General features: G+C 54.1%; 1 protein-coding gene across 5 annotated transcripts in view; it reads right to left on the bottom strand.

The window, feature by feature from the left end:
* RGS3 (regulator of G protein signaling 3) overlaps positions 1-14,429 on the bottom strand; it is a 243,266-nt gene that overhangs the window by 165,278 nt on the left and 63,559 nt on the right. For 4 of the 5 annotated variants that reach the window (XR_014714330.1, XM_084650181.1, XM_084650185.1 and 1 more), the window contains 4 exons: positions 9,738-9,796; positions 8,670-8,764; positions 7,577-7,645; positions 4,759-4,819 (listed from right to left, as the gene is read on the bottom strand). Coding sequence is in view for 4 of the 5 variants with exons in the window: in XM_084650181.1 (XP_084506307.1) it covers positions 4,759-4,819; positions 7,577-7,645; positions 8,670-8,764; positions 9,738-9,796 (284 nt within the window). In the remaining variant the exon portion in view is untranslated. Of the gene's footprint in view, positions 1-4,758; positions 4,820-7,576; positions 7,646-8,228; positions 8,427-8,669; positions 8,765-9,737; positions 9,797-14,429 lie in introns of those variants that run through there. The other variant, XM_084650186.1, reaches the window with a different exon arrangement.

Here is a 14,429-nt window from a genome sequence, read left to right as displayed (position 1 = left end):
GAGCAGACTGGGCCCAAGCGCCCTGTGTCTGAGCTGGCTGAGCTCAGGGGGTGACGTGAGCCGGGCACTGCAGCAGAAGGGAGGGCGCCTGCCTGGCTCACTGGCGCAGGGAGTCCCAGGCAGAGGGAGCACCGTGGAAGGAGAACATGTGAGACAGGAGGAGGGATTCCTTAGAATGAAGGAGGAGCAGGATCCAGGCTGATGCAGGGCAGGACAGGACAGGACAAGAGATTGGGAACTGAGGGCACAGGGGGCAGCTGTGGTGGGGATGACAGGGCCCCACATCCCTTGGTCAGACCTCCTCTCCTCACTGGGGGATATTTCCCCACTCTGTTCCTCCCCGGCCTGCTGGTTGCTGGGTCCAGGTGCAGTTTGGTGACAGGATGAGCAGATTTTCCACCTGCTCTGACTCAGGAACAGACGCAATGCTTGTGCCCAGCCACTCACGGGGCTCCAGCCATTAGCATGGAAAGGCCTCAGCTCCAGAGCACATTAGCACTGCCACAGCAAGCCCGAGATAGGGACTCACTTGCTGTAATTCAGACAAGGCTTCCCCACTGCCCATAGCCCCAAAGGGCCATTCCAGCAGCTGGAAATAGCTGGAGCACAGAGGCTGTCTGGCCACACACCCCTGTCCTCTAGCCATGCTGCCAGCATCAGGGGCTGATATGGGCATAGGGCCTGGAGCCACTGTATTTTGCCACTTCACTGTCATCCAGGGAATCTGGTAGCAAAGTGGTATTCCCAGGTGGTTTCCAGCCTCATTATGCAAAAGGACCATATCAGAATGAGGAGCAGGCCTAGGTCACTGCTTTAACTCTGTCACCAGGAAGTGCTGACCAAACGTGCTGCAGCATGGTCTACGTTAAATTAAGCAGTTGTTCCAGCCCAGTCCTTCGCTGAAATGTGTCTACATTGCATGTGCCCCATGCTGGCAGTCTCAGCAAATGGCCAGTATTCTAGCCCTACCACCAGAGGGGTCATCTGCAATCCACACTGAGCGCCTTCAGCAGTGCAGGGGGGGCAAGGTCAGGGCTCTTTCACCACCTTCCATGCATGCTGCAGGCCAGGCTGGGCAGGCCATTCCGTACACAATGGACAAAGTGTTTGGTTAAAGAAGAATCTCAAATCAGTGGGCAGGAAACTATCACTGAGAGTTTCCTGAATTACCATGCAGAACCCTGAAGACAGCTCATGCCAGCCACACGAGGGACAGCTGTGTGTTCACAGCATCAGCCTCCAGATGTGACTCTGTGACTCCAGAATGTGTGTGCGTGCACGTGTGCGTTTGTGTGTGCGTACCTGCCTCCTGCCTCTACCCATACAGTTTGCAAGTCACAATTAGCCTCTGGAACTCATTGCCACAGCCTAGCAAGATTCAAAAAAAAGATTGGACATTGATATGGATCAAAGAACCAGAGTCACAATAGTAACTATTAAAGACTAAAACATGAGTTTTAGAGGGGACATGAGCAAGCATATTTCAAGGCATGAGCAAGCAGATTAATAGATTCACAGATGTTAAGACCAGACATGATCATCCAGTCTGATCTCTTGAGTAGCACAGGCCAGAGAATCTCGCCCAGGAATTCCTGCATCAAACTCATCCCTTCCAGTGGAGCTAGAGCACAAAGACATATCCAGTCTTAGTTTAAAGATGCCAAGAGACGCACAATCCATCACATCCCTTGGCAAGGTTTTTCCAGTGATGAAGTACCCTCTGTGTTCAAAATGTACACCTCACTTCTAGTTTGAATTCGTCTGGCTTCAGCTTCCAGCCACTGGATCTTGTTCTGCCTTTGTCTGCTACATTAGATCTAGATTAAATCTGCTTTCAGAAATCTTCTCCCTGTACAGGGACTTAGAGACTGTGATCAAGTCACCTCTGAACCTTCCTTTAATAAACTGAGCTTGTTTGGTCTCTTGCTACAAGGCTTCAGACCCTTCTTGTAGCTCTTTTCTGAACCCTTTGGATTTCTCAATGCCCTGTCTGAAGTGTGAACCCCAGCCCTGGACACCGACACCAGGAATCAGTCTCTAACTGAGGGGGTTCAGATGACATTTCCTTGTGGTCAGGTTATTCCAGAGCCACCTGTTGCAGGATTCTTGCACCTTGCTGGTGCTGGCCACTGTCAGTGACAGGACGTGGGGCTGGATGGATCTCAGCCTGATCCAGTCTGGTAGCTTCTGAGTTGCCTGTGTTTCTCAGGACCCAGAAGTGGGGATCTGTGGAAGCCATTTACTTTAGCAGAATTACTGGTTTATTTGAGGAAGAAAACCCCAGTCGACTTTAAAGCTGTATTACCAAGAAAGTGACAACAGGTGGCAGCACTGGCTTGACAGAATCCCCCTGTCCCCCTAGGCGTGGATGGAGTGGGCAATGATGGGAAAGGCACTGGCCCAGCCATTCATGTATTTTCTCCAAGACACTGAATGACAAAATGCAGCAGCTGCGAGAGGGGCAGCAGGCGCCTACCCCCATCTGGTAACAGGATTAGTGTGAGTGCATTCCCACCAGCAGGGGCCAGAGCCGGCATGGGCATCACTGGTGTGGGTTAGTGGCACAGTAACTCTGCAGTACCATGCCCTGATGCAGCCATGCTAGCCCTGACTTAGCCCAAAGGATACGGAGCAGCTAACAGCCAGGACAGCCAGGGATGGGGAGTCGAAGGGGACAAGAGGGGGGATCGAACACAGAATGGCTCAGATCCGAGGCCGGTCTAGCCCAGTGTCCTGTCCCACAACAGTAGATGGGAGACAATCTGCTCCCAGGAAGGTGGCAGCCTGGTCTCTAGTTAGGGATTGGGTTAAACACGGAAACAGGATGGTTTATCCCCCTTGTTCCAATACTCTGCTTTTCACATTAACGTTAGCTAGAGACTGGGCTCTCCCAACTGGGGACACCAGCCCCATGGAGCTCCGCTCCCTCTCCTCCCCAGTCTGCACAATGCTGCACCCTCAGCCAGGCTCGGAAGGCTCCTTCCCCCAGCTTCCATGCCCTGCTGTAAGCATGTCACTGGAACCAGCGACTCACACACCTGATGCCCACCTGCCCCACTCTGACTAGCCACGGTGCCCCATTCACTCTGCCCCTTGCCCTCCCTGTTCCCCACAGCTAGGCACCTCAAACCAGTGCCACTCTTGGAAACAGAATTCTCACCCTCACTTTCCTCACCTGTAAAATGGGGCTCCATGGGTGGTAAGTCCAACACCCTGACCTCTGCAGAGCCCTTGGGGACCGAGGGGCAGAACGCACAGTGGAAGTGTTATTGTGCTGGGTTTCAGAGAGTTAAACCAATGCCTCAGTTGGACACCTGGCCTCAGACATGGCTACAGAGCAGAGGAAGTGTCCGGAATGGCTTATGCCACTGAGCAAACAGGCTGCCACCGTTAGCGCCCCACACCTACCTGAGCCAGCCCCAGTGGAGCAGTGTCCTCTGCATGCTGATGGCACAGCAGCCTGGAGGGCGGCAGGAGGGCGCCCGCTGGGCCCAGCATGAGGGAGCTGGGAGCCACTGAAGTACAGCTCCCCCATCTGGTCGACAGCTACACACAGTCCACAGGGCCCCAGGCTGACGACCAGCCTTGACCACTGAGCTGCGTCCATTGTCCAGAACTGGTGGTCAACTGCCAAGGCCAGCACCATCTCTGGGCTACCCCCTGGGCTGAACCATGCTTGGGTGTTGGCAGAAGGGTCCGGGGACTCCAGGTCCTGTGAGAGGGGCTGGCCCTTTCCGCATGCCTGGGACAAGGCTCGAAGACGGCAGCCTCAGCAAAGGGCTGGGAAGGAGCTTTCGCCAGCTGGAAGAGGCCAGACCCCCAGGGGGCAGGTCATAGTGTTCCTGGGGCCTCCAGGATGTGGGGAGACAGGCATTGCTCTCCCCACCATCGCCAGTGCGGGGCAGGTCTGGCCAGGGTGAACAGTCACTGATCTGCAGATCAGATGGGAAATGTGGGCCCCCAGGAAGCACGAAGGCAGCAGGATGCCCCAGGCCGGCCACAATAGGGAGGAGCCCAGGGTTTGGGGTGCTGCAGGAAGGGAAAGCAGAGCATCTCTTCTCCCCGGGTGCCGCACACAGCCCCGTTCTGGGCAGGATGGGCAGCACTTGCATTCACCAGCCACAGGCCAGTGTGCAGCCTGGCACTCCACCCTGGGGCTGGTGGGCCACCCAGCCAGGCCTCACAGAAACAAGGCAGGCGGCCTTGTGCAGCCTTGAACCTGGACTGGTATTTGGCCAGAGCGGCCTGTCCTCAGTGCCAGCAAGCGGCAGATGGGGTCCCTGTCAGACGATGGCCTGTGCCTCCAACTTGAGCAGGCACCACTGGCTGAGAGAGTCACCACGATGCCCTCACTCCCCTGGCCCTCCGGCTCCCCACCTCAGCAGCCTCATGGCGCTCTCCTTGGTTGAGAGGTGCCTGCAGGGCAGGGAGGCCACTGTCAGGACTCCTCTGCCTTCCCTGCAGCTCCAGACCAAAGACAGCAGCTCCCTCTGCCCTCTGCAGAGCTGCGTACGTGCTCACCACACTGTTGGAAATGCTCTCTCCACTGGAAAACTACCTCCAGCTGTCACTTCCAATCTGCTCTCCTGCCAGCCTCCCGGAGAGGCCCTGGCACCCTCGCTCCCAGCCCCAGGGCACTTCACCACGAGGCTCTGCCAAGGGCACTGCGCCTCGGACGGGAGGACGTCGCCTCCTCCCATCTGGCACATAGGAAGGGCCTGAACCCAATGTGTGCTCCATACCCACAAGGGACTGTACCTTGTCTGGGGTCAGGAGCGACTTCACACCAAAACTCATACAGCCGATTAGCTGGCTCTGTCTAGAGAAGGATTCAGAGAGCAGGGTTAGTGTCTCCCCTTAAACCCTCCTTAACCAAGAGACCCAGGAGCAGCTTCCCCACCAGCATGGCTCCCGTGCCTTCCCTCCGCCAGGAGGGCCTGGCTCCTGCAGGAATGATGTTAGCACAGGGCTAAGGAGACACAGAGCTACACACCTTCTCTCCCCCAGACATTCACCCTCTGGGCTTTCTGTCCTCTCCCTGAGGGCAGGGCTTTGCAGGCAGCAGGAGCCCCCACTGCACTGATCTCGCCAGGTCACCTTGCACTTCGGTCCAGCCCCTCCTGCGTTTTCTCCACTCCGATCATGGTGTCACTCCAAGGATGGCCGTGGCTGGAATCCCACCCCAGACAGCCATGTCTCTGCCATGAGACTGGCACAGAGGGGCAGGGGCTTGGAGGTTAGTTAGTTAGTTAGTTAGTTAGTTATGTAAGCAGTGTCAGGATGAGCTCCATCCTGACATCTGGTGGTGAGGTGTGGCAAGTTGTGGAAAAGAACTTCAGGGGCCGATCTCATTTGCATAGGCACACCCACCACGCCTAGAATGAGACCATAGCTGCCCAAATGGTCACTTTGGCTGCTGTGGGATCCCCAGTGTCTCTGTTATTGGGGCAGGAAGAATAAATTGTTATTACCCTGATTATGGGAACTGTGCTTGGAACTGTACGTGGCCTTTTGTTATGATGGAGGGATTCACCATCAACTAAGTAGCACTCGCTAGGCAAGGGTCATGGGTTCCAAAACTGTGTGAATGGAGAGAGGCTGGGGACAAGTAGTAGTACTTGGTGGCATGGGCCCCTTGGTGAGGGCCTTACATGCTGATTGCACTTCCTCCTCTCTCCACTGTGGAATATCAGAGCTAATTTTGATTTCATTAGAAGTCTAGTTATAGGCTGCTGAGCTCACTTTGGGCTGACAGTGCACCAGCACTGGGGCTCCCCTACTATAAGCTGAATTCACCTAAGAGCTGAAATCACTGAGTGTTGTGTTAAGTAGTGGGGGAGCCTGAAGATATATTGTGGAGCAGTTTGCGGGACGGCTGGTGAAGCAGTTCGACGCGGAGCAGTGTGTGGATGGCAGGAGCTGCTTGTGGGCCGTGGAGCTGAGTTCGTGGGGCAGCTGAGCGAAGGAGTTCGTGGGGCGGCTGGCGGAGCGGAGCGCAGCTGAGCGAAGGAGTTTGTGGGGCGGCTGGCGGAGCGGAGCGCAGCTGAGCGAAGGAGTTCGTGGGGCGGCTGGCGGAGCGGAGCGCAGCTGAGCGAAGGAGTTCGTGGGGCGGCTGGCGGAGCGGAGCGCCGCTATGGAGCTATGGGGCGGTCAGCTTCAGATCACGTAAGGTGCCTCTTACCCCCGTCCCATTTCCACCCAGGTTGGGAGGTAAAGCTCCGCCGATAAACTTTCGAACTCTGGGGCTGCCCTGACCAGGGACAGAGACTTTTGGGGCATTGGACTTTTGGGACTTTGGGTGATTTGGGGTTGCTGGACTCAAGAACCAAAGGGAAAAGGGCATGCCCCAATTTGCCTGGGGTGGGGTTGTTTTTGCTCATGGGTTGTGTTATGAATCCTGTTGGTGGTGTTTCCCCAACATAATGCCACATTGTTTCTCTCTGTTATTAAAAGACTTTTGCTACACTCAGACTATGTGCTTGCGAGAGGGGAAGTATTGCCTCTTGGAGGCGCCCAGCGGGGGTGGTATATATTTTTCCCAGGTCACTGGGTGGGGGCTCGAGCCGGTTTGCATTGTGTTATTGGAATGGAACCCCTAGATATTGAACCCGGCCCTTGTTGCTGCCAACTCTGACGGGCAGAAGGGTTACAGTTAGTTAGTTAAAAAAGCCAACGAACCTCTGGAGCCAGGCTGGACACCTGTTGGACATTTGCTGTGGAGACGGAGGCAGCTCTGCGTGCCTGGGCATCCGTCCCTGCACAGCAGAGGGGCCCTGGAGAGCCCGCCTGGTATACCGGCTTTGGCACTAAGTGAATTTGCTCGGAGACCAAAGCTCTCCCAGCCATTTACATCTCTGGCATTTGCTGACAGCTGCCACGCAGGCACCTGAGACCATGCTGAACACCTGGACTGGTTGCACCCATGGCCAGCACAACTCAAAACAGGCTGCCCATGTGCCATTCTTTCTTATGAAGCTGCATGCAGCATCTGGGGTGGGCCATGAGCCATTCATGGGCTACCACCAGGCATTGGTGTGAGCAGACGCTGTACAGGCTTCCCCTAGGCTAACTGACCTCTCAGCAACATTACCCACAAGCCGCTGCAAAATGCTCCCCTGGCCCCAGCAGAGTCTGCTCTTGGAACAGGAGTTTGCTTCAGTGTCAGCCCAGCAGCAGCCCCAAATAGCCCTAGGTCACGGCCAGAGACCAGTCAGCATCCACAGCTTCCCAGCAGCACTCGGGGCCCCGCATGCGACAGAGAGCACCCTGAGCAGAAGTGTGTGCCCTCTGGGGAGAAGCAGAGGCCGGGTGTGCAGACGTTCTTCACCCACCCCTCACAAAGGGGCTCACTCTGGTGCCAATGCTGCTTAGATCAAGCAGCCACATCATGCCCTCGCTCTACCACGTGACACCCACTGACGCCAGGCTGGGCCACGTGACCGAGGCTCCGAAGGAACTCACATGGAAGTGGCCAGAGCAGATGGTATTTTTATCCCTTCTCCAGCCTTTCCAAACCTCAGTAAAGAGATGGCTCAGTGGCATTCCAACCCCAGCCCCGTCCTGGCAGTGGCTTTACCTGGAATTTCTCTCTTGGTTCCAGACTGTAACCAGAAGACGCTTTTGTTCATCTTCTTCTTGAACCGGGCTGTAACAGAAGCCAAAAAGGACAGGTTGAGAGCACCCAACGCCACCAGGAACACACACCAGGGGTGCGTTTGGTGTGTCTTTAATGCTCCAGTGACGCCCTAGCCCCCACTCCCTGCCCCACTGATTCCTACATGAAGCTTCCCAGCAATTGCCATAAATGGCACTCTTTTCAAATGAGCTATTGTGCACTAATTTACTAAAATTAACGGGACTGCAAGCTCCAATCCATGTTTATTACATCAAGAAGAACTTGAGGGCCATGCTGCTTGCGTGGTTAAACAAAGGAGACATTTGTTATTGACAAGCTGTTGCAAGGGGAGGTGAACTCTCCTGGGGAGGTGCTGAAACACAGCTCAGGGTGTTTAAGGACAGACACATGTTAAACATTGAAGGAACAACACCACAAAAACACTATCATTCATGTTCCTAAATAATCACTCTGTGCCAGTCTAAATATTTCATGAGTACAGAGATCCAACAGAGGCAGGTCTGCTAGAAATAATGAACTCCACCAAAACACTGCAAGCCACCAGCCCCCTTCCCATGCAAGGACATGCTAGAGCTTTGGGAAATCCTTTTACCTTCCTTGTTCATACTGATCCACCAGATCGTGGCAGGCTCAGGGTCTAGGAAATGGAATGTTTTCCCCGACTCCATATGGATGCACAGAAGCTACCAAATAAGAAACTCCAAATGTGCAGGAGTATTGCTGTCACGCTCTATAGTCACAGCTTTGTGAGCTTCAGCAAAGCTCTGTTCAAAAGTTCAAGGCATTTCAGCTACAAGAAACAGCAAAATAATGTCTGTCACTCTTCATTTTGGTACAAAACCTCATCATGCATGAGGCATGTTTATTGAAGCTAATAGTGTAAGAATAAACAGGGGATCTTGGGCAGGAGAAGCTTAGGCAGCATTTGCCACAGTTCAGATTCTCTTCCAGCTCCATTCCGAACACATGCCCCACTTGGAACACAACCCAGCGGAAGGACAGGATGGTGCTGCCTCGGACCCTGCATACTCACAAGAGAAAGTGCTCATGGAAGATGGGATTTTTGCTGTCTGGAACAGTCTTGGTTTTTTGCCTGCATTTCCGATCAGTATCTGGTACTACAGACATCTTGATGTAGAGAAACAAACGGCGCATTAGCCATCTTTAAGCAAATACGAACTCGCTACAGACCCAGCAATTGTCTAGTGCTTAGATCATCAGAAGGCCCACCAGTCAGCTTTATGGATGGCTAGGTCTCAAAGATGTAGTTTGTGCTAGCCAGGTTTTTAGGTCTCTTTGCACTGACCAGGTCTAGCCACAACATTACAAAGCTCCTTTGGGCAATGTGAAAAGGAGAAATTCTTCCTTAGCAATTCAGAGAATTCAGTGTTTGATTTGCGCAAATATTCCTAGCCAGTCTCTGGCCATGTAAAGACAGACACACACACACACACACAGGGGTCTGAGACCCGCTGAGGGAGAACGCTTAGTCCATTGCATGACACATATTTTCGGTTAGAATCAGAGGCAGTAGAGATGGAAATGACCTACTAAGGTGCTATCAATTTAACCAGGATTGCTCAGCCCTGTGCCCTACAGTGCAGTTACTGGAGTTTCTCTAATGCTGACCATCCATTATCATCCCTTTCCTCAGTCTGCATAATAGCATTGGCTTGCAAAAAAAGATGAGCGCAGAGAGCCACAGGCAGAGCTTTCCCCTCTAGCTCCCACGTTCTCTGCCAGTAATGACTCTGTGACAACAAATTCTCCATCAGAGGGTGCCATAGCCCACAAGTGCAGTTAGCACAGTGATGCACCCAGCACCTTGCAAAAGACTGGCTGTCTTAGCTCACCTGGTGCAGGAAAGTTACTCAGCAGCCCGTAAATACAGGGATGGGAGTGGGGGAGTTCAGGACAAATGGGCAGAACAATGCTAAGGTTCTGCCTCAGTTTCTGTGGAGCCCCAGATGAGGAACAGAGAGAAGATGGGAGCCCAGCTGCATGCCTGGAGGAATTCACCCCAAAACCAGAAGGGGTATAAAGTGGTCACATCCACATCCCCAGCTGAACCCAAAGCCCCTGGAGCAGCAAGAGAACCCACCTTCACATAGGAGTCACATGTCCTGTACTCTTTTCCCATCAGGCCTTTTGCTTCCATAACTGGAAAGAAAATGAAACATGGTTGAAAAGAGATAAGCAAGGCATCTTCCCACAGCACTGTGCTCATGCCCTGGTGCCAGGCACTGAAAGCAGGGCTCCTCCTTTTCACGTCTGACTGGCAGGATTAACCCAGAGCTGGCTTATAGAACATGGGCTGGCAGCCTCCGCGCCCGGCAGGCTCCTTGCACGTGCACCTCCCTGCCCCTGAGGGCTTGTGGGGCACAAGGGGGATTGCAGAGAGAAATCGTGGAGGGTTCTATTTTGAAGTAAAACTGTCCTATGAATACGTGCGTCTGCGGCGGAGCTTGGAGCAGATGCAGCCCAGCATCCAGCTGACAAATTGCATTTCACCCACCTGACTTCACACAACACTGGGGAAACTGGCGCCATGCCCCGGGCCAAATGTATCATCAAGTTACATAGCAAAGGCCAGAGCTCCATCTCTGCCCCGCCTATGCGAAGCCAGCCTCCCTGCACTGACTGCAGTGGCAAGGCACCATTCTTTCTAGCCATGCGAGTGAAATGAGAATCTGGCCCCAGCACACAGAGATGGTAACTAGACTGTTCTGTACGTGATGCGCTGTCAGAGCTGCACACAGCCAGGAGCTGCCATTCAGAACATGGCCTGCTATCATACAGCAGGAGCTTTGCATCTGCCAAGGGGAGGCCTGGGTTCGTCTAGGTCAGGATCAGGCTGTCACAAACAGCACAGGAGCAAAGGGCTTGCAGTAAGAGCCCTCTGTTTGCTCAAACTCCTAGTTTTCCACTACAATATTTGGGGCTGACGCTTTCCCAGATGTGAAGGCCAGGAGGGACCATGACGATCATCCCATCTAACCTGCATAGCACAGGCCAGAGAATCTCCCCCAGGGGTTCCTGGTTATGCTAGAGCAGATCTCTCTGAAAGAGACACCCACCTTGGTTTAAAGACTTCAAGGGGTGGAGAAAACACCCCATCCTGAGGTGAGTTGTTTCAAAGGTTAATCACCTCCTCTGGTAAAACACCTGCCTTATTTGTAGTTTGAATTTACCCAGCTTCAGCTTCCAGCCACTGGGTCTCGTTCTGTGTCTGCTGCTTAAAGAGCTCTCTAGTCTCAGAAAGCTTCTCCCCCCATAGGGATTTATACATTGGGGTCACATCACACGCTAACCTCCTCTTGATTAACCACACAGATTGAGCTACTTTAGCCTCTCACTGTCAGTCGGGTTTCCGGACCTCAAATCATCCTTGCAGCTCTTTTCAGAGCCTTTTCCCATTTGTTACCATCCTTTTTGAAGTGTGAAGCAAGGACCCAGTAACAGACTCACTCCAGGCCAGCCCCCAGTCAAATAAAACATCGGGTTAAAGTTTGTGCCAGATGCTTGCAGCCATTTTTAGGGTCAGAACAAGTCCAAACCATCCCTTCTCCTTTGTTCTGTAAACCCTAACTCCACCCTTGGAAGGAGGCTGGACACCGGCCCTGCGCTGTAGCAGGGAATGCCAGCCTGGAAAAGGATGAGGAGCACTGACCCAGCCCACTCTTATGAGCTGGGTCATGCAGCACCTTTGCTAGGGCCAGCACCAGCTAGAAGCAATGGAGCTTCGTCCTAGCCCCTTGGGGAGCCAGTTCTCCTAACAGATACAACTCACACTGGCTAGGTACCCAGGCTACACTTCCTCTCTCATCAGTGCCCAGTCCACTGTAGCTCTGGGATTCCCCAGCCCCACTCCATCCCAACACAGCCCTGGGCTGCTGCATGTTGGGATTCCATGGGTCACGGCTGGCTCAGGCAGTTCCCAGTCACTGCTCCCCGGCTCCCCTACTTGTCCTGCCATCGAGGGCAGCTTCTCCTTGGGCACAGAGATACCTTCTGCAGAACATGTTGTGTTTCCTGGCTCCATTTGCTACCATTGAGACTGCTGCATAGCTCAGCCACCCGCACAGATGCACAGCGCCTGCCTACACAGCTAGGAAGCTGAAGCACAGAAAGGCCAGAATGTATTGCCCCTATTTTGCAGATGGGGATCTGAGACAAAGAGTGGTTCAGTGGCTCCCCAAAGCACACACAATGAATCCGTGGCATGAACAAGACTGAGCCCGTTGTCCTGAGACCCAAACTAGCCCCTTTGCCACTAGACCATCCATCCTCCTGTCTGCTACCAGGAGCACCCGTGTTCCAGTGTGCCGGACCCTGGCCCTCCTGCCGGGTCTGCTCGACTTGCACGGTCATGTTCAGATGAGTGGGCATGTCTCTGTGTGTGCTATTAACTGCCCCAGGCCTCCCCTAAGGCTCTGAGGAGGCCCCAGCTAGCCAAAAGCCAGTTACCATCACAGAAGAGAAGAAGGATTGGGTCTCCTGGTTCTTTCTCTGGCCCGTCTTTCTCTTCTGCTCTTCAGAAATTAAATGTAAAAGTTAAATGCATTGCCACACAAGGGGAGCGAAGTTCAAGACCACACAAGGTCAGGAAACGCAGCAGGCCAAAGGAGATAAGTTAGGCCAAAATGTGACCTTTTGGCTGTTTATGAAACACAGAGAGCCTGTCACTTGCTGCAGAACACAAAGCTTTGGGGCTTAGATAAGACACTCGAGCCTTGCCTCCCCCAGAAACCAAGCTGCTGGACTCCCCACAGGGGTAACAGGGCAATGCACTCATCAAAGCTCCCAGTACACATGTCTGAGACCTCCAGTGCCACCTGCAAAGGCCAAAATTGCCATTCCTGACATTGCTAAGGTAAAAAGGCCATTTGTGACAAATCTTTCTGTCCTTCTTTATGCCGCATGATGAAGCATCAGTGGCACAAGCCCAGCTTTCTGCAGGTCACCTTTAAGGAGGGGGGCAGGATAGCTCAGTGGTTTGAGCATTGGCCTGCTAAACCCAGGGTTGTGAGTTCAATCCTTCAGGGGGCCATTTAGGGATCTGGGGCAAAAATTGGGGATTGGTCCTGCTTTGAGCAGGGGGTTGGACTGGATGACCTCCTGAGGTCCCTTCCAACCCTGATATTCTGAGATTCTACACCAACCTGCACTTGGCCCCAGGCTTCTGGGAGCGGTTGCTTCCCTGGGTAATGTGAGGCTTTAGACATTGCTGTTTGTGTCTGAACATGTATCCAGCAGAAGTAAAAGCCAGGTGAGCTCACATCACTGCAGAGGCTCCAACCCCTGCATCTCTCAGTCACTGGGGACATCACTGTGTATTTAATTTGATGGGGCTTTGTTTACTAAGGTTTTTAGGCATCTAATCATGCAGGCAGGTGCCCACTGGGATTTTCCAAAGTGCCCACATAGGTGAGGCACCTCCCTCCTGTTGAAAGTCCAGGTGTCCAGCCTTAGGGACTTCAGCCAACCACAGGTGAGTTCAGGCTGACCCATGGCGCTATGCACCAGCAGCAGCTGCCATAGGCTCCAGTGGTTACAAACAAGGACTCCATTATCACACCCTGGGCACTGCAAGCTCCTGTGCTGCTGAGCCAGACTGCTGGGCATTGTGGGAAATCAACCCCAGCAATGGGGCCTGGAGGGGGTGACAGGAGGGATCCCCATGTTGCGCTCAGGAGCCAGCTGAGGGCCACTCAGAGTCACTGTTACTGGAGATTTGTCCTGTGCCTGCTAAAGTGCTCGGTGCAGCCCGGTGAAAAGCACAGCCTGCCCCCAGGGCCGTCCTTAGCCAGAGGCAGACTAGGCAGCCGCCTGGGGCACCACTCTGCCTAGGGCACCACTGTGCTGGGGGTCCGGACAGCCAGGAAGCAGTGCAGCGTGTAAGAGCAGGGCTGCTGGGTCCTAGAGAGAGCCGGTGCGGGGAGATTGGCTGCTGGGGGCTCTGGGAAGGGGACGGGGTAGGGGTGGGGAAGGAGGAACTCACCTGTGAGTGTGACTCTCTCCCCCGGCGTGAGGTGAGGCAGGCTCAGCGGCTGCAGTACCCTTTGTTGCCCCCCATAACGTCCATTCTTCTCCCCCCCTCCACAGAGCACCCCCCCCATGGAGCACCCCTCTCGCCCCCTTCCCCTCCAGCAGGGCTGGATTGGGCTGGGGGGGGGGGGCCCTGACTGGCTGCGTGCTGAGGAATGAAAGTAAAAGTGACTCACTTCCTCGCGGCCCCCAGGATTAGAATGGTCACAGGCAGCTGGCTGGGCCGGATAGCATGTGTGAACAATCAGGATGGGGGTTGGGTAGGATGACCAGATGTCCCACTTTTATAGGGACAGTCCCAATTTTGGGGTCTTTTTCTTATATAGGCTCCTATTACTCTCTACCCCCTGTCCTGATTTCTCACACTTGCTGTCTGATCACCCGAGGTGGGGGTTATTGGTGCCTATATAAGACAAAGCCCCAAATATAGGGACTGGCCCTATAAAATCAGGGCATCTGGTCACCCTAGTGGGGGAGCGCGTCTCTCCCCCCAGCAGGCAGTGATCCATCTCATCCAGGGGGAGCTGCGCAGGGCAGGATGAGCTGCTGTGGCTCCGTGGGTGCCCTGTCCCTGAGATCAGATGCTGTGCTAACTTCACCATGGTCCGTTGGGCTGGAAGTGGTGCCCAGTGGTGTGTGATCGGACCTGAGGGTTTGCTGCTGCTGTTGCCACGCTGCACCCCAAGGGGTGGATTTTGGGGTACTGCAGTTTTCCACCTATCTCCTCCTCTACTGCAGCTGTTGG

This window comes from Lepidochelys olivacea (assembly GCF_965140295.1).
Source record: "Lepidochelys olivacea isolate rLepOli2 genome assembly, chromosome: 16".
Lineage (NCBI taxonomy): Eukaryota > Metazoa > Chordata > Testudines > Cheloniidae > Lepidochelys > Lepidochelys olivacea.
This window is presented reverse-complemented; position numbering and strand designations above follow the sequence as displayed.